We start from the raw sequence: 26,174 nt of genomic DNA, 5'->3' as shown, positions 1-26,174 counted from the left end.
GGATTCCCTCCACAAAAAAAATGCTCCTTCCCCTGCTCCTCCCCCCAGGGACCCTACAGGGCTCTATGACAACTTGCCACTGGGCAGGCTGTCAGAGGGCCCGTGCTCTCCTTCCCTTCCTCTTCATTGGAGGGAGGAAGGCAAAGCAGAACTGTAGGACACTAGGTGTCTTCAACACTGAAGACCAACATATGTTCATTCAGATTAGCACAGGAGGCAAGAGATCTTCCTGGTTGGAAGAGGTAGAACTTTCTTGCAGAAGAGCTGTTTTTCTTCCACAAGAAAGCCCTTAATGCCTGTATGTGGCCAGTGGCTACAACAGACATTTCCAGGAAGCTCTTTTTTACCTCTTTGACATTGAAATACTAGTGACTGGCATTTTTAAAACTACCAAAAACATTGAGATCAATAACAGAATATGGAATGGAAACCAGCAATCATAATTCCAGTGCATTGTTCTAATTCAAGGATGGCAGACATGATTGGTCCATGGTGGTATGTCTTCTGACCCATGAAGCCGCTTATGGCCTGGACCGCCCACCTCTGCGGTTCAGGTTAAGCTGTGGCTGCTGAAGCCTGAGTTGGGGGCTTTAATCCCCGATGTTTCAACACAGCTGTGGAAACGAGCTAGTTAATACCACTCACTCTCTCCCCAACCCAACCACAGCCCCTTCATTTGCTGAACTTGGAGGTTTAAATCACCTCTGGCAACTAAAACTAGTGGCAGGAAAAATGGCAGGGTGGGCAGCAACAGTGTTTAATCCCTGGATTCCAGAGAGTCCATGTGCATTTAGTCCATGTGCCAAAACAATGGCTCCGGCACCCATGCAACGTAGGTCATAAAATCCTTGAGAAGTTCTGTAATCTGGCCTGCAAGGGCCCAGTGAATTCAATACCAAGGCCTAACTATTAGAATATCTGGCTTGTCCAGTATACAAGTACTTCTGCGGGTCCCTATCCTCCACAGATCTTAAGCGTATTTATAACTTGAACATATACTTAAATGCTGCACTGAATAGGATTGCTGTTCTAAACTGCAACCATAGGGAATTTTAAATGCTTATGTAATTGCTTATAGGAGCAATTAAAGGAAAACTACAGATGTCATTGGTTGCATTTTGCCTGCTCAGATAAAGCTAAGCATTTAATAATAAAAATATGTATTTCCTATATGATAGATCTGAAATTAGTCTGAATGAACTATTGTGGTCTGCTGAGTGCATGCACTATTTGATTAGTTTCAAAATGCTCAGTATGTACCTGAGAGACTGGGATAGCTCTGAAAATGTTCTGATTAGTTGGCAAAATCGGTATTTCTAATTCTCTAAAATGCTTTTTACTTAGTAAATCAGTGTGGCTTCAATGTTTAAAAAATATGTAAACATTTTAAAGAAATGTGTCTAACATAGTACTGCCTTTCCTCTGTTCTAAAATAGATCTATACTTGCTGGTTCTATACATTTGTTGCCCTATTGGTTAACATTTTTTAGGAAGTTGGTATTTAGTAAATTAGCACATCGTCAAGACCATTTTCTTTTGAAGTGAGTAAGTGAAGTGAGTAAGTGAAAAAGACATCTAAGAATTTGTTCTTTATATGCACTGTAGCTTTCTTCGAAATGTGGGTCTTACTATTGTGTTGTTAATCTGCTTAAGAGCAGATGACACAATAAGAGCAGATGACACATTTCAACCGTTTTGCTTTTCCTTTCTCTTCCTTTCCAAACCTTATGAACTGACTCTACTGCTTTGCACCTTGTATCTTCCTTTGCACCTATGCACTATGCACTGTGGGAGTAAAAATTAAGGCTGCCATACAAGGACTTTCCGGTGACTTATGCTAGTGGTAGCATTTTGCACGTGCTTTGTAGAAAGGTAGAAGATTATTACAGGGAGATCAGGCCTAATTTTACATTCAATAGGCAACCAAATGTTCCATTAATTTTCACGAGAATTTTACCACTATAAAGGCTGAAGAGTCTGGCCAATAAGACACTATTATTTATTACTTTTTTTCCAAATACTTTAATTTCTGACTTAGTATTTAAAACGCCCAAGTGTGGAAAATCATCTTAAGCAGTAGCCTTCATTCTTGTTATGCTTGCACATAGTAACTCAGAATCACATAACCAAATTGCTATTGAATTGTGGCTTTATTAGAGAAAGAAAAAAAATCCCTTTCAGGTCAAAACCTCATATGTTGAATTTAATGCTAGGTATAAGCCCCTGAAAGCAGGAATTTATAGGAAATGCTGACACATTGCCTATACAATCAACCTATTCTGATTATAACAGCCACCTCCAAGGAAACAAAACAGATTATATGGGCAACCTTCTGACTACAGTGTCTCTCACTTTATCTTTATCACTGCTATCTCAAATCTTTTCAATTTGCCAGGGTGTTAGACAAAACTAAATCTGAAATGCAATAGGAAATCTTCATTTTCATGCCTGAAATATATTATTCAATGACATCTTTTTGGTTTTCGCTATATATTGTTGAGTTCTATAAGTAAGGAAATAGACCTTTACTTTTTAACCTGTAAATTAAAATTAGTATTGTGCTGTACATATACTATTTAAAGTTCCATTGAAGTAGCAATTCTCATTTTGTGTTGTTGCAAGATTACTTTAGGCACTTAAAATGAAGTGCAGACTCCAAGATGATTAGATATATCATACATTGATCTAAAAGCATTTTATAAAGGAGGACATGTATCCTTACCCTGTTTTACAAACAGAATATCTGAGCCAGGGGGAGGTGAAATGATTTGCCTAGTTAATGGTATAACCAGGATAATCCAGTCCTGTGCCTATATTGCAGCCATAAGCAAAACAGCTCTATTGTAGTTTTACAGTGGGGATGAAGAGAGGCTTTTGCCAAACCCATTTATTGGGATTTGGATGTCAGGAGAAAGTTAAAGTATTTGGCCTTTGTTTGCAAAGCTGAAAACCTTAAGTTCCTCAGCTATATGTTAGTTGGAGTTGTGTAAGTTTATCTTACTAAGGAATCCAGCCCATACAGTTAAATTTTAAAGTTATCATCAATGTTTGGCAGATCAAGGTTAAGGTGCCTGTTTGTCCATAGGTTATCTGAACCTCTTGGGTCTGCCCTAACAAGTTATTTGTTCAAACTGTAGGTAGCTTTTGTTTCCCTATAAGCCATGTAAATCATGTGAACACCATTGGTATTTGGGCACTTTCCCTTCTGGCCTGGGTAAAAACAGAGAAGCAGAAAGCAGTTGATAAATAGAGAAGAATGAGTAAAGTGCACACAATCTTTTGCTAAGCAACTACTAGGCCTCTAGGATTTGGCATTTCAGCTCCCGCCTGTAGAGCCCAGGAAAGAGTTATACCAATCCTTAATATTTTTTGCATGTATTTTGTAAGGACGAAGGAGATCTCAATTGTACTAGAAGTACCATCTGGTTTGGATTGCCCTCCCCAAGGATTCTGTGAAAGGAAGCAATGAACCAGTTCCATTCTGGAGAAGCTGGGAGGTGGATGGAGACTTGGGCCCATATCCCAGAAGGCAGTCATAATAAAAGAGGAAGAAGAAGCATCTACTTTTACTTTGAGCCACAAAAGTAAAAAGTTTCCTCTTCAAAGTTATTGATCTGGAGTAGTGATTCTCACCAAGATCTTATCAAACCATCCCAAGGATGTCATGGCACCTGGTCCCTGTGCCAGGATGTAGGTGATCACTCCTTCCCCCAGTACCAAACACCCCAGTGTCTCATGGACAACCAGTGCCTACAGCTGCCTGTCCCCCAGCAGCTCCTGTGCCAGCCCCTGTACTCCCAGCAGCAGGTTGTGCTGTGTGTCAGTACACATGTGGATGAGTAGGCATGGGGCCCTAGGCTATACTTTTCAGCCCAACTTGCCCCCCAATTCCACTTCCCTCTTCCCACGCTCCTGGGACTGGTAGGAGGGGTTACAGATGCAGGCGACTCCCATTGCTTATGTTTAAGTCCTCAGAAGAGCAGCACTTGCCCCCTCAGGCACATACTAGTTGCTGGGAAGGAGAGATGGTGGAAAAAGCAAAGCATAGTGTGATGAGGTCCTGCCCCTCTCCACTCTCAGCTGATACCAGCTAGTTTCTAGCTCGCTGGTTCTCAGCCAGGGTACCCTTTTGATTCCAAAAAAATTACAAAGGTGTGTTTTGAGTCTAAAAAGGTTGAAAACCACTGATTGGTGTTTTAGAGTTCTAGTTCAGCCCATTTCTCTGGGTGCTGACATGAGACCTAGAAATTACCCGATTTCACTTTCACTTCCTTAGCTTCAGGGCAGCCTGTTGGGTTTCTCTGGTTATTTATTGCTACTGCCGCCCCTTGTTCACTGAACTAATTACATATGGGCCTACTAAGGGCCTAGACACATGACGAGTTTGCATGTCGTAATCAGCCTTTACACAGATTTAAACAAGGAACATATGATAAGCAGCATTATATCTGTGTAACATACTAAATCTAGCATAGAATTACCACAAGGAAAATCTGAAATAAAACTTATCTGATATATATTATACTGATTGTTGTTCTACAACTTATCCTATGACAGTTCTTTGCTTCACTTCCATCTAATGCCGAACACTGGGGTCGGACTCGGTGATCTAATAGGTCCCTTCTGACCCTAGTAACTATGAAACTGAAGCAGTCTACTGCACGCAGCTATCCCTAGATAGCTAACTACCTGTATGTGTACTCCAGATCCTAATGTAATTTATATCAGTGTACCCAAATTAAGTTAATTACACTATGAAACTATGTCATCAGGGATGCCCCTAAGAAACAATAGATAAGGAAATGAATGTGACTTATGTTACAGATTTATTTTTTAAGGTAGAATAATAGTTCTGCACTTATTTGAGGTTTTCCTTCTTCCCCTTACCTTCTGTACTATAGCTTTCTGTAAACATTTCTATTTGTTTAGCTGAGATGCATTGGCTCTCACTTTTAAGTATATAGTCAGGGAATCACTGCTGTCAGTTGAGAACAGAATGTTATCTCTTCCCACTTCAAGGAAGAAGAGAAGGATACAAATGGCAGTCTGCCTACTGACAGGCATGAGGAAGTCTGTAATCTGTCTTTCAGAGTAGTGCCAAAAAGGACCTAGAGGTATCATATGGTGTCAGAAGGGCAGAATGGTCCCAGACAACCTATTTCTGTGGGGTCTAAGTATATAATAATCATTCCCAGTCACAAACATTTAACCTGAGAATATTTCCATTTGTGTAAACAGGACTCGTGTAATGGTAACAAAAAAACCACAAGAGGTATTTATATTTAAATTTGGAACTTGTGCAACATATTGCTCGGCTGGTTGGATCCAAATCAGGTGCAGCTCTGTCTCTTTCACATACATTTTATTTCAGAATCACATACTTAAAAAAAGACAGGCAAAGGAGACCAAGCTGTGATTTTACTATCAAGGTAAAGGTGATCATGCTGCCCCTTTGCAATTTTCACAATTTCAAACTCTCCAAACTAGTTAAAATTAGGCCATCAAGAAAGGAAAGCAAGTATGGTCCCCCTGCCTGGGTTATACTGTTCACAACTAGATATATTATACTCAGTAGAGGGAGAATAAGAAGCTATTTTCCCCAATTTTCCATACTGCCTGTGGGAATCTAATTCAATTTCCTCCCAAATTTAGCAGTGAAAACTAAACAGTAACGAATAAGGTTGAAGAGGCTTCTGTAAATCACTAGATTCTAAGGTACTAAGATACAGTAGGATTACTGAGCACAGGTTAAACTTCTTTCCCAGCCACAAAGCTACTTACAGATTTAAGAAGCTTAAAAAGCTGATCCAACATTAGTCCTTGCTTTGTAAATGAAGAATAATATATCTACATAAAAGTATATGTATCTATAAAAAGTTATATTTATTTTTAGTAAAACATATTTTATTTATTATTGTGGCTGTAGATCTACTCTTCATAGGAATCTTACTTTTAAGAAGTAGGTTTTAATACTGTAGAAAAGAAACATGGAAAGAGAGGAGTAATCAAATATGTTGCTAAAAATAAAACAATACCCATTTTGAAGTTTGCTTATATAGATAATCTGACCTTATTACAGATCTCCAAACATACTTATTGTATTTTAATAATAAGGTTGTAATCGCCAGAGAATGATGCAGCCCTGTTGCCTTCATTATAATTGCACTCTGTTTAACAAGTGTAGGACACTCACATCACTGTGAAAATAATGAAGAATAACTCAAGCTGGCTTTTTACCTCAAACAAATTGGAGTACAGTAGTTCAGCAGACCTACTTTGAACAGGCAACCTATGTCATTTGCTGATTGCCAATTGTCCTTAGTTGTTTTGACCCTTTTAGCTCAGAATTTCCTCCGATTGATCGGTCCTGCAGTGAGCAGCAGCAGACTAGATTGCAGTAATTATCTTGTTACCTGCTTTATCTCTGTGTTGCCATTGTCTTACACCATCCTCCCTCCTCACAGAAATGAGAAGCTTTCTATAAATTGCTCAGAGATCATTTTATTTCTTCACAGTAATACACTCAACATTTTTTTTTATCCAGAAAATTTTCTTCGGATCATATAGTATCTGCAACCATTGATCCTCTGGATCACGGTGTACTTGTAAGAGGTCTAGTCAAGTGCATGAAGAATCTGCTTGTGACTATCAAGGCCAACACAGTTTGTTACAAGTTTCACAGATCCATGCATTATCTGAGTTGGAGTCCAAGTTTGCAGCACGCTGCTTTCTTCTTTCTCACTTTGCTTCACTCCTCTGGATCAAAGCCACTTCATGTTGAGCTGCACCCAGTGCCAGATGTTCCCTCCAGATCAAACAGGATTCTGTTGCTCTTCCCAGCTTTCTACTTTGGTGTTGAATGACTTCATATAATGTTTGCACATATCATGGTACCACCATAGAGCAGAGCAACCCTGATTTCTAGAGTCATCTCAAATCTTGCTGTATAGAATATTCTTAGGGATATCGTCTCCTCCCATTCTCCTGAAATGGCCAGTCCATTGCAATTGGCTGCTCTTGATAGTGGTTTCTAAGTGTGTCAGTTATGCACGCTCCAGCACCTCTGTTTGATATTTTGTATTCCCACTTTATTTTCAGGATCTTATTCAGGCATCTCATGTGGAAGCTGTTCAGTCTCTTGATGTGCCTAGCATATGTAGTCCACATTTCTGAACCATAAAGCAGGGATGACAGCACGTAAGTCTCGTAGATTCACATCTTCACATTAATTGATAGTTTGCTGTTATTCCATGCATGTTTCTGTAATAGCCCGAAATTCTTAGCTGCTTTTCTGATTCAATTAGTCAGTTCAGCCTGAAGGTCAGGATTCCTGGTGATTGCAGAACCCGAGTAGCAAAAGCTGTCAACAGTGCCAAGAGATTTACCCTCCAGAGTGATGTCAAGTATTGGTTCTTCCACCTCTTGTACACGTCCATTCCTTCCACCCCTGTGCATGATCACAGTCTTCTTGATAATAATTGTCAACCCATATATCTTGTATAACTCAGACAATTTGCCCAAGAGATTTTACAGTGAAGATTCACTGTAGGCAACCAAGGCCATGTCATCTGCAAATAGGAACTCTCTCACAACCAGCTCTTTCACCTTAGTTTTCGTTCTAAACCAGGGGTCAGTAATGTTTTTGGGCAGTGTCAAAAACTCCCTTGTAAGCTGTTGGCATGCCAGGGGTGGATGGCAGGGGAGCACCGAGGGGGTCCAGTCCTTGTTGTGGCAGTGCAGCCCCAGCCTCTTCCCTGCCATCTTCCCCAAGGCATACTCTGCCATGCTCTGGCACTTGTGCCAGGGGTTGCCTATTCCTGCTCTAAACCTAAGCCTCCATCTAGTGTGGTTTATAGATAAATACCATGATTGCTGTCCTTAAATGCATGAAGAAGCAGGAATGAAAGGTGGATGTTAAAGAGAATTTGATTTTTTTGTTTTCATACACTATCGTCACCTTCATACCTTAATGCAGGGATGGGGAAAATATGGCCCACTCCCAGCCATTTCACTCCCCTCCTGCCCCCACCCTGCTCCAGCCCCACATGGCTGTCGGCTGCATCATCGGACCAGAGAGCATGGGGCTGCACCAGTACGGGGGCTGCATGCATGTATGTATGCAGGCAGGTACAGTGTGTGTGTCAGGGGCGACAGGCAAGGACTCTGTGTGTGTATGCAGGCAGGGACAGTGTGTGCATGGGCAGTCAGGGACAGTGTACGTGTGTGTGTAGGCATGGACAGTGTGTGTTTAGGCAGGGGCAGAGAGTGTGTGTGTGTTCATAGGCTGAGTCCTACATGTACACCCCACCATACACATGCATGCACACACCCTTCACACACCCTAGGCACCCAGCCCTCCACAAACCCCATACCCACCTAGACCCCAAATATCCACACACACACCCATATGCTCTCTCACCCCACATACCCACACACCCACAACCCCCCACAATATACAAGAGTAAGACTTCATTTTAAGCCATGGTGAATCACCTCTATATACACTACACAAATGCGTGTAAATCAGGACAAAAATATTTTTTGAAACCATATTAATGAATTCTATAGATTTTGCTTTTTAGACTATAATATGGTATTTTTCTAGTTCTGAGATGGCAAAAATTCTTGCTGAAAGGAGTACTTCCGGAGGGCAAAGGGAGGGACTTCTGGTGGCTGGGGTTAGGGGGTGGGACTTCCAGTCATAAGATGGCGACCGGGGGTGGGGCATCTGTCAAGAGATGACAGCTTGCCAAAACTCGGTAAGCTGCCCTCCGCCCGAAATAATTGCCCGCCCCTGCCTTACTGTAATGAACAAATGAAAGTCAACAGTTTGGGAGGAACAACACAATAGTAACGCTATGTAAAAACATAGTAAACTTTCAAAATTAGAATAAGGGCTGTTTTATGGTCTGTAAATATCCCATGTTTTAATGAATAATATTAACCAGTAGAAATAAATAAACCACTGGCAGAAAACACTTGTTAATTTTTATAGAAAAATGGAATTTTCTGGGTCCTGTTTTCTCCCCACCCTTCTGCCCCCCACCCTCCCCAGCATATTTTGCATTTGATAGTATCACTAGATTTACTATTCAGCCATATAGCAATTTACCATGGTTTAGTGCATTTTCCATATAACACAATAAAAGAGGGGAAAATATAAATCAAAATTAAAAACACTTTAGCTGTAAAATCATGAAACACAGCAGGGTGACTCAGGGGCAGGTGTTGTCTCTGAAATAACTTTTGAGATCATTTTCTTTTTAAACCTGCTGACTAGATTTCAGCATGTTAGCATCCCTTATATTGATACCACATTTATACTCCATCATCTTCCACGCCAGGAAAACATGGCCTTGTCTATGTTAAAGAATTTTTTTTAAAATGCACCAGTGCTAAAACTAATGACAATTTCCCAGGGCCGTTAATGACCCTGTGGGTTGTAATGAAGATGATTCTCAGGTTGAAGTTATATATTATACTTAGGCTGTATTACATCTAAGGAATGTTTAACAGTGTTAAAGTTAGAATGTGATATGAACAGTCATATGTAAAGGATTAATATAGTTACTTTCCTGCACAGCTCGGACTTGCCACAATAGGGCTCATGAATAGGGGTGTGACTAGAAGCCAGGACACCTCCAGCTATGGGGAAAGGGGGAAAGGTTTGGTATTGAGACTGGTGGTGCATCCTGGATGTTGGAGGACTGGAAGTTGCTAATTTTTTAACTGTGGACTAAAGTTATCCTAACATGAGCTAGGTAACATGGTCCAGAATTAACACACACCTGAATTTTGAGGTACTAAGAAGGCATTTAGTTAATGAGCTTTATCTTGCATGCCCTCATATTTTAAGTGCCTTTCATATGGTCTTAGCATAACATGTAGCCTCACCCTCAGGCTCTGGCAGCCATCTTTATCATGATAGAAATTAAGTCTTTTCAGATCTAGAGACATGGAGGCTAAGTATTGGCATTCAGGAAGCCCATGGTGAAAGCGCCTTAACTGTCAAGCTTTACGCTGTGTCCCACATTTAGGTTCAAGAAAGCAGAATACACGTTAGTGCTCGAGTTAAAGGAGATCAGATTCAGGCTGCCAAAGACTCCCAAACAGAGCTGAATAGCCAAGCCACCCCTGATTGGCTGGCAGATACATCACAGCTGCCCACTTGGACCTGATGCAGCAGCAGCTCGTCATGGACAGGAAGCCATCAGTTAGCTATCTTGCACATGCCCACCCAGTGTGTGTGATGAACATCTGGGTTCTGCATGTGTGTGCACACGTGTCCCTAGATGCCAGTATTCCCCCTTCCCTTGATATTGGTGGTCCCAGCACTGTACCACAGCAGGCTGTCCAGATCCATAAAGCCCTGGCAGAGTAGCTCCTTACCCACATGGACCAGAAGCCATCCTCAGATGACTTGGACTGAAGAGCTTTGAGTGCCCATGCCCTGGCACCAGGCCATGGGTCTCCAGCCCTGGACTCCTCTGGCCCTGCATACCAGGCCCCACAGCCCACAACCACATTGTTCCCCTTCCCTTCTCTCTTCCCACGGCCTGTAAGGAACACACACTGGGGTGCAAGTGAATGCAGCTTGGGAAAGAGATGTGTCTTGTTGAAGCTGCTGAGCTTTTATTGTGTTTATTAACTAAAAGCTATGCAAAGTCACCTGCTCTGGCAACTTCTTCTCAGTTAACATTGAGAGAGTGGGGGCAGACTGCATTGGCTGGTTATGATGTTTACAGAAATAGAGGGGTGGGCAGCTACCAGGTCTCAATTTATCAAACATGAAATTTTGTAGAGGTGCACCGATACATTGGTCCAATATCAGATCAGCACCAATATAAAGAAAATTGTTTGAATCGGAAATCAGCCTGATATGCCGATAATGTGGCTGATAAATGGACCGTGCATGTGCACAGCTGCAGCGCAGCATGAGGGCAGTGAGGAGCACAGCCTGGCAGTTTGGAGAGCTGCATGAAGCTTGAGGGGAGGAAGGGGAGTAGGAAGGTAAGGGCTGTGGGAGGCAGATCAAGGCCCTCACAATGAGGGAAGGAGTGGGGCTCGGGCAGGGGAAGGGGCAGGCACTACCCAGCCAGGGCAAGGTGAGTGCAGGATGGAGCCATGGGTTGTCTGGGGGGGCACAGGAAGAGACGGGGAGAGACTCCCACAACTGAGTGCTGCTTGTCCAGGAGCTGCTCATCTGGAAGCTCCCACCGCTCATCCAAGATGGCATGAGGGGAGCATGTACCCCTGGATCTGTGTGGGACGGGTCAGGCTGGGGTTGCGTGGGGCTCTTCCTGGTAGGGGCTGGGTCAGGCTGCACTCAGGGCAGGCAGCGGCAGCCCCGAGAGGAGGGGTTAGGGGGGCTACAGCAAATTTTAGAGTGGCTGCACCCCCCCATACCCCCTTCCAGCACTGCCACCTCCCATCCCGAGCACAGCCCAGTCCATCCCCTGCTAGGAAGAGCCTCATGCAGCCCTGGGCCCAGCCTACAGTGGCAGCTGCCCCACTCTGCCCCACCCTATGCAAATCTGGGGACACATGCCCACCTGGGGTGCACACAGTAGTGGGACCTGCACATCCACCCCACAACACCAGTATGAGCTGCTTGTGGCTCTGTCCCATGCCCCACCCTGCCCCCGCTGGGCAGTGCCTGCCCTAGCCCTGATCCCACTCCATCCCTCACCCCAGGGGCCTTGATCTGCGCACCCACCCCTTCCCTTCCCCCTCCCCTTCCACCACAACAGACTTACCAGCTGAACACTGCTCGTCAAACTGCTGGGCTGGTATCGGAAATTGGATTGGTATTGGCCGAAATGCCTCCTTCAAAATTGGCTATCGACATTACCCCCAAACATTGCTATCAGCGCACCCCTAAAATTTTAGGGTGGCAGGGGGAATGCCATTCATAAAACTGATGTCCCTTGGTTTAATTAAATGTTGCAGCTGCCAAACTTTTTGTATGAATAATAAAGAAAAACTAGAATGTTGCCCACTCTGGAACTTGGACCCAAGCCAAGGAGGCTGCCTGTACTTATAGAGGCTGCGTCACTTCCCCGGAGTGGGACCTAAGCCCTCTGGGCTAGTGGACTGTCCCCTGCTCCCTGTTTTCTTTGGGACCCTGCAGCTATGCTGGTGACTATCAGTGGCTGGGAGTAGTTAGTTGGCCCTGGAAGGTGAACTGAGTCAATACTGCCCTGGTATCAGGTGTCAGGTAGCCTTGTCCCCCTCCCCTCCCACACTGCTGCTCCCAGAGTGGGCCCTACCAGATGCCTTCCTGTCTTTCTGGACCATGGGGCAGTGGCTCCCATGTGCCATATCTCCTGTCCCAGGACACCCTTCCCCAGAATCTCCCAATCAATGCATGGTGTGGAGTGTTTTCCTTAGGGTGCCATCCAGGCGCCCCGCTTTCCCAGGCCCCTGTTGAACTCTTGGGCATGTCATCCCAAGGAGGAGTCCCTAGAGTGGGGCTCTCCATGTCAGGAGGGCAACGGTCCCATGGGAGGTAGTGCTGATGCCACTCAGGGGTGTTGTTGCTAGATCCCAAGCAGCCTTTCACTCTGTGCATAAACTCTTTATCCTGGCACTGCGACCCTCTCAGCTCTGTAACATATGCAGCGTCCTTCAGAGAGCAGCTGTAGACCTCGTTATTAGACTTTTGCAGTGCATTCCTGGGCCTGGGAGTGCCCAAATATGGAGGCTGCAGACAAGGGAGACATTGAGGGAAACAGATTGGTAAGCCCCCAACAGCAGTAGGGTATTGTAACCCTGGTCCCTCTGCTTTGATCCAGGCCAGTGGTATGGGGGTTTGGAAATGGTATTTGCAAGGCACAAGGTCAATGGGGAGCATCAGTAACTTAGTATCATCAGTCTTCTATGTGGACAATCATTAAGTCAAGAGCACACTAAATATTAGAGTAGGCAACATCATCTACCCCTATGAGCATACCCCAAGCTACCAAGGAGTCACAGTTCCCACACCTATAAACATTGCATTCAACAGTAGGTCAGCAGTAAAGTCTCTGCATGGGTAGCTGCCTTAAGATATTTAGCCAGCACAACATGGGGTGCCAACTTCAAAGAGCTCTCAAAACCGCCTCATTTGCAATGATATACACCCCAGCAGATTACAGTGCTCCTGTATGATCCAGAAGTTGTCACATTAAAAAGCTCAACACTGTACTTAACAGTGCACAGAGACTATAACAGGATGCCCAACTTGCAAACACACAGATTTATTCCCTGCACTCTAGGACATTAAACCAAGTGACATAATAAGACAGACCCTAACCAGTACCCTGCTACCAAGTTTCTGAGCCCGTCAGGCCGGGTACTGTGGCCTTGTGTGTTACACTAAATTTGGAGAAGGAGTGGAGCAAATGGAAATGAAATGATCATTCAAAGTAATCTGGTCTGATATCTATTCCTTCAACATTTTATACCAACACCCAAATGAGTCCCCCATTGGGCTTGACCTTGATAAGAGAAGCATGGGTCAAGCTAAACAGACTGAGATCTGGATACAGATGCTTCAAAACAGCACTGTACAAAATGAACATCTTGGACAGACCCCTGTGTAAAAGTGGTGTCCAGCAAAGAGCACATCATTCAATCAAAAGCTGCAATCTTTGCAAATTCCCAGATGGGTAGACAGAATCGGCACATTTTGAACAGTAAATCAGACAGTGACTCATAGCTGGCTGGAGGGAACAGGGAAGTTGGAAACAGGGGCTTCTCTGATTCTGTCATTGACAGCCTAGGGACAGGGCTGGCCCAACACATGGGCAGACCACATGAGCTCTGACCAAGACTGGAGCACCTCCCAGGATAAGGGGAGGATGGGGCAGGGCAGAGTGAATGGAGTGCTGCAACGCTCCATGGAAAGTTGCTGGAATGCAACCTACCATGCATGCTGGAATGCAACCTACCTACCATGCAAATACCATTTCACAAGGAGATGTGGTCTATGTTCATTATGGTGCTTTAACCTACAGTGCTGAAGTCAGATACCACATCTATCCAGGGTTATTTTGGGGTGGGAACTGCCATTTTTACAGCACTTTATATGCCCTGACTGTCTGTTCAGTTAGGGCTACAGAGTGTTTTTTGTGTGTCTGCTGCGCAATAAGTGTAACTCCCCTGCCTAAAGTACTGAAGTACTGAAAATGGCTGCAAGATCAGGAGACTTGTCTACACTAAGCTCCTAGCATTGGTTACATCCTGTTTTTGGTAAACATTTTCTAAGATATATATGATACTTCCAAGGCATTAGCAGAATGTGGGAATAATGTTTAAATCTTGTCCACACTGCAAAAAGGAATTTAGTGAACATCAGCCTCAAGGGATATCCCTGCCAAGGTTAAGAGTAGCAGCATGGAAGGGCCCAATAAAAAGTTTTGGGGAAAACTCTGTTTCTAGCACACACAGGGGTCCAGTGAAGAACTGACCGATGCCATACCAAATGAAGCATGCATACAAAGGGCTTGCAAGTTGGTTTTAAGTTGATTTCTTAAGCTTTGGCAATGACATGGGAAGATCCAAAAAAGTGTCTAAGTAAGGAACATATGGCTAGTCTTTAAAAATGTATCAAAGAGTCTCTCTCTCTCTTATTGTCAACATGAATGATCTCCTCATGTGACCTCCAGTCTGCTGGTTGGCACTTACATGCAAGTGAATCAGCATGCAATTAGCAATTACCTTAGTGATATTTACAGCATTTTAATGTCAGTTGTCTGTATGTAAATAGAATCTGTGAGAAACTCAGCATGCCCAGCTTTCTTTCTCCCACTAAAGCTAAGCTCTTCCTCGAACACACCAGAATGCTTCCTACACCTTATATAACTGCCAAAAATATCATTTATTTTAAATTGCTTTATGACAAATTAATGAGTCTGTCAAAGATGAGTGGTCAGAAAAACAAATTTGTCCTCCTACGCAATTAGAGTGGAGTTTATAATGTCGGACAGCAATATCAATCTCTGGCTATTCAAAATTAAATCTGCACATTGGAGGAAAATGTATTCTTGTTTATGCTACAAACAGGACATTTAGGCAGTAAACATTCTTACAGGTTGACCTGCAACAATGAAAGTCAGCTGAGCCGTAGAAACATCAGGATGCAAGTTTCTAAATGTAGACAAATGTTAGGGGGAGTTGGTATTCACTTACATAAGATCAGCTTTAACAAGACAGCTGTTGCAATGACCATCAAAGAAAGAGCCTAGAAAATGGTGCTTTGTCATCAGATTGAACCAGCAGATGAAACCACCCCCTTTAGGCACACAGCCATTACCTCACCCTTTTTCTTCTAATTGTTAATGGAAAGATCAGCGGTCTATTTTTGGGTTGTGAAACCAGATTATCTATAAAGACAGGGCAAAAAATTAGATCATGTTCATAGCCACTCATTTTAAACATATGCAGTAGTCGGTGGCTACATTTTGCCTTTAACACCTGCTGTACTCTAAAACAGCATACAGTGAGCTGTGTAGCAATGACTGGTACCTACATACTTACAGTTGCTTAGCTATATTCCAAAAGCTCCTCTGCTTATTGTAAAGTATCTTTGCCCCCCAAAACATGTGGGAACAACGTGTTATATGGTCCTTATCACTGTTTAACCTAGAGGTGGTTGTATTTCTGGGGTGCAGGGTTTTTATGCAGCACATTAGATTTCTTTGGGCTGAAAAACCTCTGTATATGTGATCTGGAGCTTGCATTATAAACAGGCTGCGAAAACTGTTTGCAGTTTCTATTAGATATTCAATTCTGTCAATGGTGGCTAGGAAAGAAACATTTTCACCTACTCTTTTTGCCTGAGAAGGCCTTTTACTCAGGACTGCATTTCTTGGGATCAGCCTAGCATATGATTACGAGTGTGGCAGTAACAGGCCTAATTCTGCAGTCTTCTGGATGTGAAACTCCAGTTATCAAAACCTAATAGTATATTTAATTATCTTTAACATTAACACTAAGCTCTTTGCATTCAAACCAGGCCAGACAATCCTTAAAATGCATGTATACTGACCACATCAAAGGCTGATATTAATGTCCTTTCCCTGTGTGCTTGTGAGGGTAAAATATAATCTTTCTGAGTATTTCATGCTTGGAGCAATCACTGATTTTTTGGGGGGTGGGAGGGAGGGAGAACTTTCAGATCAGGTGTTTAGGTTTGAAAGGTAACTACCTCTGTAGGGGATGCACTGGGTTGTCCCATGTTTCTGGGCTTTCAATACTTGCAGGATGGAAATCCTCTTCCCTCATCCCCCCTCCCTCTACACACACAATGTATGCTTTGGTGTTTTTTATAGTTTTGTCTTATTTGTTCTTTTCCACCAGTTTTCCTCTGAAGCACTAGGCAACTAGAGGTGGGAGTTTTGCTTCAGGTATCTTAGTCTTTCTGCCAGTATTTAGCAACCTTTCAGGATCCTAATTGGAAGCTCTTCTTCCCAGAGTCAAACCAATCACTAAATTTGGGATCATGAAGGCATTTTTCCCCCAGTCGGATTGGTGACAGGTCTGAGGATTTTTCCTCTGAAGCTTGAGACATGGCCCTCTTCTTAGGCTCTCTGGAGCACAAAATCTCTCAAGCTGCAAAGGCAAGGCAGTTTTTAACATGGCAAATTGTAGGGAGCTGTTTTGTCCATGAAGGGCTGGAGGAGAAAATGTTTAGGATTCTTTGGATAAATGACTCTCTGCAAAAGCAAGGAATGGGATTCAGTTGTCCAGAAGGACTAGTGTTACCTTCCTTGGGCTTTATGAGCTCAGTAGCACAGCACCTCTAGCATAACGACCTGATGGTATGGAAAAGGTCACTCTTGGCTAACTGGAGGACATCAATGCCTCTAGCGTGCTAAATTGATTTTAAGGCATAGGCCTCTTTGAGGCTGTTAGGTCAGAAGCATTGAGACAAGGTTTTTTTGATAATACCAGCTCAGTGCCTTTAGCTTGTTGGTCTGATTTCAAAGGACTTGGCTTTGTGAGGTCTCCAGCTTAGTTACTTTGGCTGGTTGAATAGATGAATAAAAGGTTTTTTTAATTATATATATATGTATATGATAGTTTTAAAGAAGTGAAAGGAGGCATATGCTCTCTTCATAACTTTCTTGGCCTCACGTAAAAATGCAGACTACCGTGCACCCTCTATCTCACATCTCTGTCTTGCTCAAACGATGTTTAAGTGCAGGCCTGTGGAGCTGGCTGGCATGGTAAACCAGAATATGCTGGTTTGATGGAAAAGAATAGGTCTCTGTGAGTTTTATTTGGCCATCAAGTCCATCTTCTTTTGTTTTCTAGTATCTTTTCTCATCTACTTTTGAAACGTTTTCAACAACTGACTATATCTTGCTGTCAGAACGCTTTTTCCTAAGCCACCGAATGTTACCTTTTATATTTTCACTTCCCTCTGCGCAACCCTAAATATTTCCTTCCCCTCAATGTTTGCACCCTTATAATCATACTTTGTCACCTCTAAAGCAAGGTTCTTATTGTTTATTTCTTTCATTCTTCCCTCATATGTCTTTCCGTTCAGCACTCTAGGCAGGTCTTGCCCTTCTCTGAATTCTCTCCAGTTTGTCCATGCATACATGGTAATGAGGTGCCCAGAACAAACTAGACTATCCAAGTGTAGTATCCCTAGAGAAATATAGAAAATGAATATTATTCCTCTGCTTCAGAATGTGATGTTTCACCTTGTACAGCACAAAATTTCATTGGCCTTTTTACAGCACAGAGCACTGTGATTTCGTGTCTAATTTTCTGTCCAGTATTACCCTCTTGGTCGCTCTCAATATTACTACTACTCTCTGGGCGCATCTACATATTGCCCTACAGCAACAGCAATGCGCTACGTCGCTGTACAGTGCGCTACAGCAACACAGTGATCACATGCATCTACACATGATCACGAGCTCTGTTGCCATAGTGGTGCACTCCCCAGGTATAGGACGCTGCTACGGCAATGTTGTGGCAAAATTTAACCGTGCACTAGGCGCACAGTGCAGTAACCACCTGTACTGTGCCATGCTTTAGTACTTCCTTTTGGAAGTAACCAAAGCAACGTTCCCATATGGCGATGTGTAGACATGCCCTCCACTACCGAAATATTTCACCCTCCTTATACTGGTATAAGTCAGGAGTACTTCCCTGACATCACTGGAGTGAAAGCATAAAACAAGCACAAGTAAGAAGAAAATCAGGCTCTATATGTTTCAGATTATCTGGAACACATATTATTTCCTTCATGTGTTTGTGCTTCTTTTGGACCACTGTGTGTGATTTCAATCATATTCAAAGTTTCTCTTAATTCAGTATGCTATTCATATTTCATCAAAATGCAGTTTATTCTCACTTCTATATCATTAATGATAGTGTTCCATGGGATCAGATCTAAGAGTTGTATGATCCTTGCAGTATCCCTACAGTAGTCATCCATGAAAGGTGATTTGGATGCACAATACCTAATCCTTTGCCTTTACCTTTTGATTCCAATACAGTTTTCAAGTACTGTTCTAGACACATCAAAGTGTACAACGAAGTCTTTTAAATATAAAAATGCTCTGTCTACTGCAGTGGTTCTCATTCATTTTCAAAGTACCCCTCATTTGACTCAGGGCAGCCCTCAGAAAAGGTGAACTCTCAGCTTCCCCTCATTTTTTGACTACAGGAAAATACTAGTAGCACTTCTGTTGTGAAGAACTCAAAAAGACCATAACTGGTTAACATATTTTGGACAATCTGGATTCCAATTTGAAATCTCTGGTTTTAGCTTGTGAATCACATGCAGAAGATTCACACCTAACAATGCTAATGTTGCACAGCACCCTTAAAATGATCTTGCAGTACCTACCCAGAGCAGTTGGCTCCAGCCCCACTGCATGGGGGCTAATGGCCAGTGAGGTGAGGCCATGGCAGAGTGGATGGGCAAAGTGGCCAGAGGGCAACTGGGGTTGTATCAGCTCTCGTTTGCCCTCCTGCTGCCAATCGCTACATCCACTGGGGCTCAAAGGTCCTGGATTCTGTGACAGGCCACTCCCCCCAGCTGTATTGGTAATCACTGGGTCAGACTGAGTGACTCCACAGGTTGGAGACAGCCTGTGGGCCATATGTTTAACAGCCCTGCTCTTGGTGAGCAGGGATGTTTAACTTCAGCTTCCCCTTTATTTCTTCCTCTTCGTAGTTTTTTCTAGCCATCCCTTTTCCTTACCAGGTATTAAGCATCTCTGAGAACACTAGTAGTTATGTTTTAACTAAGGAGCTTTAAATAGTCCCTTATGAAGCCACATTGACCACCTGTCCTTTATATTCTTCTCTGGACAAATAGCACATAATCATGTCTAAATTAATATGGTGGTTAGGATTCCTCAGCGTTAGTGAGACTTTATATTTAATTAACACTGTTAGGTAACTATAGGACCTCATGTCTATTTCTACTCTCCTCCTCCTCTACCATATAGTCATCATCCCCCGCACGTGTATTTCAAATAAACAACCACGCAGTTCTTGGAACAGTTTTGATTTTCAGTCATGCTCAGATTTGTTCCTGCCTCTAGAATCCAATTAGGATGTTGCCATCTCTCTTCTTGGTCTTTTAATCATTTTGTGCTTATTTAGGAATCTTTTTTCCAATTACATATATAGTGCTACATTCTGGATGCTCGGGGGTTTCAAATTCATATACGAGTCTCAGCTGGCAATCTGCATATGTCCATTAGCTTGAATGGTGATTTCCACCAGGAAAATCAGGATTGGGCACATGTATTTATGACAGGTAGGGCAGGTCACACCACCTATTATGATCATTGCCTGATACTTTAGATTATAAGATCCTGTTTTAAGTTGCTTAGATTTTATCAACTTAAAAAGTTTAGGCAGAATTTTTTAATTCTGACCCTCAGGCTGAATGTTTCACTGTGTTTCAAACAAAAAGGTTCATTATTCCTAAGAATGAGATCCAAGAAAGAATGTGTTTTGTCCACGTTTAAAAAAATTCTTCATGTTTACAGTGGATGTGTCTACATGAGACACTACTGCGCAGTGGTTACTGCACATTTATTCAGTACTTGTATAAGCAAGCACTAAATAAATGTGGGGTAACCAGAGTTACTGCACAATAGTACCGGTGAACACCTTTTTAGTGACACTACTGTGCAGTAGCCTAATAATACTGTGCAGCATTAGCACTGTTTATTCTGTGATGCACTGCCGTGCAATATTAAGGACTACACAGTTATTATCTCTTGTAGACGTGCTCACTGTAGATCATCTTTATGTCAGTGTGAAAAAGGACATCAGAGACTGGGTAAAATCAGAGAAGCAAGGAAGCAGAAGGTAGGACTGGACCAGAGCAGAGGGCAGGAGCAGGTATGAGTGTGGGAGTTAATAGGAACAGGAGTAGAGGAGCATGAGATGTGAGAAATAGGAACTGGAAAGCATATCATAAATAAGAAAGGGGATCACAGGAGGAGAGAGAAAGGCTTTTTAATTAGAAATGTTATAAATGGTGTTCTGGATAACTGTGCATACTCTCAGCACCTTTGTATCTAGGCAAATAACTTGAACCAAAATATTCACAACTCACCAGTAATCATGTGTCCATCGTTTGCTGGATGCCAGTACAAGACAACTGGGGCCAGATTTACTGAAGTGCCACACACAGAACTGTAATTCAAGTGAATTAGAGCCATGGATTTGGGCTGTTTTGGCTGATTTGGCTTGGAACACGAAACATTTCTTTAAAAATAAAAAAATAAAAATTGGAGTCTGGCAGGGGAAATACCATGACCAAGGTAATACAATTAAAATGGCACTATGTAGTGGAGGGTGTACCCTTGTGTGTTTGCAGACAGGACTCCCTACGAGAGCCTCATAGTTAGCTTCCCACTGTCCAGCTTCCATTGGGAGGATCTTGGCTACACACCAACTTTATGGAAATGGGAGATTCCTTCCCAGCTTCCTCCTGTGGCCATATGGCTGAGGGCAAGCAAAACCTGGAGCCATCTGTACCCCAAGCCCCAGGTTTGGGCCTGCATGTAGGATGCCAGCCAAAGCTTTGGAAGTCCCAGGCTGAAGAGACTGGTGTGGTGGATACTTGCTGGTAGCAGGGCCACATATGGTTCTTGAACGATTCAAAGGATTTGGAACTAATCTGGCTAATTTGGCCTGGGACACAAAAACATTTCCTTAAAAAAAAAAAAAAGAATTTGACTCAGGTTTTAAATACAAAACATGCAATAAAAAGTGAAGGTTTCTAAAGAATCATGTCCTTGGTGTCCCACATTGATGTCAGGAGACCACCATGACGTGGGCAGTCAGAGTCACCAAATCAGTGATTCTCAACTGGGAATGCCATAAGATCCTTTTAAGGGGTTGCTGCACAATATTAGCACTGTTAAGTATGCAAACACCTACACGTTTCTTTGGGTAAACCTGATATCTTTTAGTAGACCAACTAAAATAGTTGGAAAAATTCTTTCAAAGAATTTTTGCCACAAGCCAAGTCCTAGGAGCCAAAGGTATTTAAGGTAGAGAAGTGTCTGTCCTGTTAAGTAACCTGCTGAGCACTGAAAGAGCTAGTGCTTACAGTCGGGACCTACTTAAATCACGGCAAAAGTGCACTGCACACTGACCCCTTTAATCTTGCACTTTTTGCCTTGTCCCTTCCCCACACCACTAATTGCTGGAGAGGCCCTGTCAGCCCCGCTGTTCACCATTTGCTGCTGATCAGCTGGGAGGCAAAAACCACAGCAAATTTAACACTGTCATTTTTGCCTCCCAGCTGATCATAGCAGGGCTGACAGGGCCCCTGTGCCAATCAGCAGTGCAGGGGTGCATGGCAAAAAGAACAAGATTAAAGGAGGCGCTGTGCAGTACACTTCCAACAGAATTTTGGTAGCTCCCTACTTATAAGCAGGGAATTATAAATATAATTCCCTACTTATAAATATTTTATAGCTACTTATAGCTATACCTATGCAGATAACTAGATCCGGCTGGAAGTGATTAGCCCACTGGCTTCAGGCCCACTCAGGTAGTCAGGAGCTACCCAGCCACTCAGCTGTGCTGACTCCAGACAATTGTGTGTCTACAATTAGTGGGCACTTTTTCCAGTATTGCAAAATCTCTGTGCCTTAGGGCCATGTTGCACAAGACACTTAGCATGTGTTATTTGTACTTACAACTCCAGTGTCCATGTATACAAACAGGGTAACACCGTGTTAAGTGTGCTCATATCATACCATACTGTAGCAAAATTAAGCCTTTTCCAGCTAGGAGTATCTCCAGATCATATTCAATAACACATGTTGAGGTAACGTTGGACTGTCCCACAGAGATACTATGAACAACTGCAGCACAAGGACCACATGGGAGTCTCCAACTGGCTCTGATACCACTCCAGGGCTGAGACCAAAAATCAGTTGATTTTTGCTCCCAACCCTGGGATTGCACTAGAGTCTCCATTTGGGTCTGGTGTGGTCCTGGAGCTGAGACTGAAAATCAGCTGACTGTCAGTCTCAGCCCAAAGACTACACCAGAGCTGCTTTAGTGCTGCCCCTGCTGCCTGTCCCTACTGGTGCTCTGGGACCAGAGCTGGTTTGATTGTTGGGACTGCCCTGGGACTGCACTGGTGTCTCATCAAGCTCCAGCCCCAGGCACTAGTGGGATTCAGCAACAGGGGCATCACCCTTTCTTAGGCTCCATTGCCCATGCCTCCCTCCATCCATTGCCAGCAGTAGAGACCAAGCTTGGGAGATCATAGTAAGTATTACTATGTGACTGCTCAAAATCTGTTCTAACTTGTGTTAATAATATGAAGATAAAAAGGCCACCTTTTCTCATCAGGGTATTGGGAAGATAAATTCATTAATGTTTGTGAAGCATTCAGATGATGCCATGACATGAACACCGTAGTATCACCCATCAGACATGAGTAGTAATGTTTTGAATCCAAAGTGATGTCTGTTAAACAATGTCCCCCTCCCCCCCGCAGTGCAAATAACTGTGAATTAACTGAATGAGGTCAGGGTCCTGTGGAAATACAAGAACTTGAGGCATGTAGCCAATTTGGAGCTTACACTTTGACTCTTTTGACACACAAATATGCACAGAAGGACTGCTCAGGGTTCTAAAATACAATTAATCTTCCCTTAGCAGCCCACTCCATATACAACCTAGAAATTAATAAACATACCTGTATACCTTTTGCCTGCCTCTGTATCCACCTCATTGCAAAGAGTTCGTCTGGTCTGGGTAGAGTGTTGAAGCTTCTTTTCAGAATCATGGAGGCTTTATTTTTTTCCCAATAAAGCCAATTTGCTGACTCTGACTTTTACTGATTCCGCTCTTAATTAAAAAACCCTTTTACAGAAGCAGCATTGACTCTTCCTCTCTTTTCTAAAAGTGTCAAGTGATTTTTAAAACCTTCTCCAGTTTGTCCTCTCGCTTTGTCACCTGTCCCTCCTTTTGGGGCGTTTTCCACTCTTCATTTCCTTCAGGCCCTTTTCAAACTTATTCTTTCAGTTAATATTGTTATATGTGGACCCCAGACTGTCACAGACAGCATTAACACTGGTATTTCCTAACTTTTGAGTGCTTGACTTCTCAACATCTTTTTAAAGATTTTTTAAACATGGGTATTTTGGATGTGGTACATCTGCAAAGTGCATCCTCCAAGAAAAGTGCTAATAGGGTATGAAGAAAGACCCTCAAGTCAAATTAGCACTACAAGTGATTCACTGCAGGCAATATATAGATGCAGGGCAGACCTCATAATTAAACACTGCTCAGCAGAACTCCTTCTTCCTCCTCCTCCTCCTCTTCTTTCTTCTTTTGTTTTTCCCCTACATGTTAAAAGAAGATTTTACAAATTTTAATTTAAAAAAGGTGTTGATTATATTTCCAGCTAGAGTGAGCATTGTTTAAATAACAGCAATTCACACCGTCTCATTTCTAACCATGGATAGAATGCATACTGCATGTACTAGATTGCAAATACAGTATGAATTTTCTCCAGCAGCCTCTTAGGCAATTGCAACTTCATTTTACCCTGGGGAGATTTGTGTGCCTAGCCACTTGCTTCAGGTTATATTCCCTTTAAATGGAAGTGAGGTTGGCAGTGCTGTTAATATGCACTTCTAAATATTTTGGCCATTCCATGTGTGGCTTTCCTCTAATTATTGGTCATTGTATGGAACAAGTGACAAATGGCCCAATGAAAACCTTTTAGATCACAGGATATATAATCATTAGGAAAAGAAACAACCAGAGTCATAATAACGAGCTTCTTTTCCAGCACCAATCAGAGGGAGATTTTCACCCATTTCTGACATCTAGTAGAAAAAAATAACAGTGCTTCAACATCTATGAAACCAGATTGCCATGCTGAAATGTCCTAGATTCCTTTAAGAAAAGCTGTACTTTCAATGTATTATATTGTGATTTATTAATGATTTTGTTAAGAATTCTGATTAATTTATTTCCAATTTTGAAAAAGAAACATTGGTGGAATTGTTTTTCAGTTTCATATGTTAGAATTCTCTCAAAATAATTGTCATTTCTAAGCAAACCAGTGCTTTGCATAATGAAACATACTAACTCACTTCTTCAAAAAGTTAGTTTTTGCATTTTCCATTCATATTTTTAGTTCATTATATATTTTTGTGGAGATTGTATACCACTTGGTACCAACTATTTATCACCTTATCTATTATCCACATGGGGAAAAAAACAGGACCTTAGCAAAAGTTTTCCAAATGTATGCAGTGCTGTTTTGTGTAAGCATTTTTTTTCAGAGTAATTGGGCTTATTTTCTGGAGACCTCCTAAGGCTAGTGTATCACCCACTGAAATTGTGTTTGAAAACCTCAGCACAGATTTCACACTAGATATCTGGGAAAAAAAATCCCACCTCCCGGGGATCTGACCTCATTGGATCTGAGCATCCAGTTTTATTGGATATCTATAAGTTAAAATATTTCTTCAGTTTACATCTTTATAACTCTTCCCCATTAGTAAAAGATGGTACCGTGGACTACCTTTTTAATAATGAACCTGTCTTTAAAAAAGCAGAGACCTGATTCTGATATGACTTTGGGTGAGGTCTTGCAAAAAGTGAAATATATGTCTAACTTCATTATAAGTACGGTCAGCTCTCTGTAGGATTATTAAGTCTCATGCAATAGAAATTAGAAACAAAGCAGTTGATTTCAGTGATGCTTTACCAGTGAAAAAATGGTATATGTATGAAAAGAATCAGCCCACTGGTGTCCAGGTGAAGTTACTATTTTTAGATGGCTGCTGAGCAGCAAGATAACACAATAAAGGTGTTTATGCATGTAACCAATTTGAGCTAGATTGATTTCTTTCATGACGTGTTAAAACGATAAGACTGTCACCACAAACTTAGGAAAAAATATATTGGTTGCCGTAAAGAGTATTTTACTAGGACCTTAGTAGTCTGAAATCAAATGTCAACTTGAAATAACACCTTGCCTTCTCTTTGATAGGTGCAAGTGTAACCTTCATGCCACTAGCTGTAAAGAAGAAAACAAAAAATTGTTTTGTGAATGTGAGCATAACACTACAGGCCCGGACTGTGGGAAATGCAAGAAGAATTATCAGGGCCAACCTTGGAGCCCTGGCTCATATCTGCCTATACCTAAAGGCACAGCCAATATCTGTGAGTAGTTTTAGGCTCCATATTTCATTATAGCTATAATTCTGTTTCTCAGTGTGCATGGGGAAAATAGTACTAGCTAAATTTTGTCACCTATATATTACCCAGTTTGTGAAGCAAATGTCAGGTCTATAATTTCATGGAGAGGTAATTATGGTGGTTAATTGCAAGTGTATGTTAAACTCTGCTCTCGTGTGCATATAAGAAACTCCCCATGAGACTGTGTGTTTGCATCGTAGGTCAAAATTTGGCCACCTATAATTAAATAAAGTGCTATATTTCTCTCTCCTTAACACACTGCAAGTCTTTGTTGCATGTCCTTCATGTCCTCCAGTAATATTCATATGAATGAAATATCCATTATAGACATGTCCAAGGTTAAGACAGCCTTAGTGAAAACTGGAAAAAATTCTTCCCCAAACATATAAAATATAACAAAACTGCAAATGTTCTTGTATTCTGTTTTTTCTAAATATAAAAGATATTTTTCATAAAGACTA

At 42.2% G+C, this 26,174-nt stretch overlaps 1 protein-coding gene across 8 annotated transcripts in view; it reads left to right on the top strand.

Annotated features, from left to right (window-relative positions):
• The window catches only part of NTNG1 (netrin G1), a 304,356-nt gene that overhangs the window by 198,452 nt on the left and 79,730 nt on the right, over positions 1-26,174 (top strand). For all 8 annotated transcript variants that reach the window (XM_090048807.1, XM_090048806.1, XM_090048809.1 and 5 more), the window contains exon 4: positions 25,505-25,677. In XM_090048807.1, coding sequence (XP_089904933.1) covers positions 25,505-25,677 — 173 coding nt within the window. The remainder of the gene's footprint in view (positions 1-25,504; positions 25,678-26,174) is intronic.

The sequence above is a fragment of the Crocodylus siamensis genome, chromosome 5 (assembly GCF_052110815.1).
Source record: "Crocodylus siamensis isolate JL-2025a chromosome 5, ASM5211081v1, whole genome shotgun sequence".
NCBI lineage: Eukaryota > Metazoa > Chordata > Crocodylia > Crocodylidae > Crocodylus > Crocodylus siamensis.
This window is presented reverse-complemented; position numbering and strand designations above follow the sequence as displayed.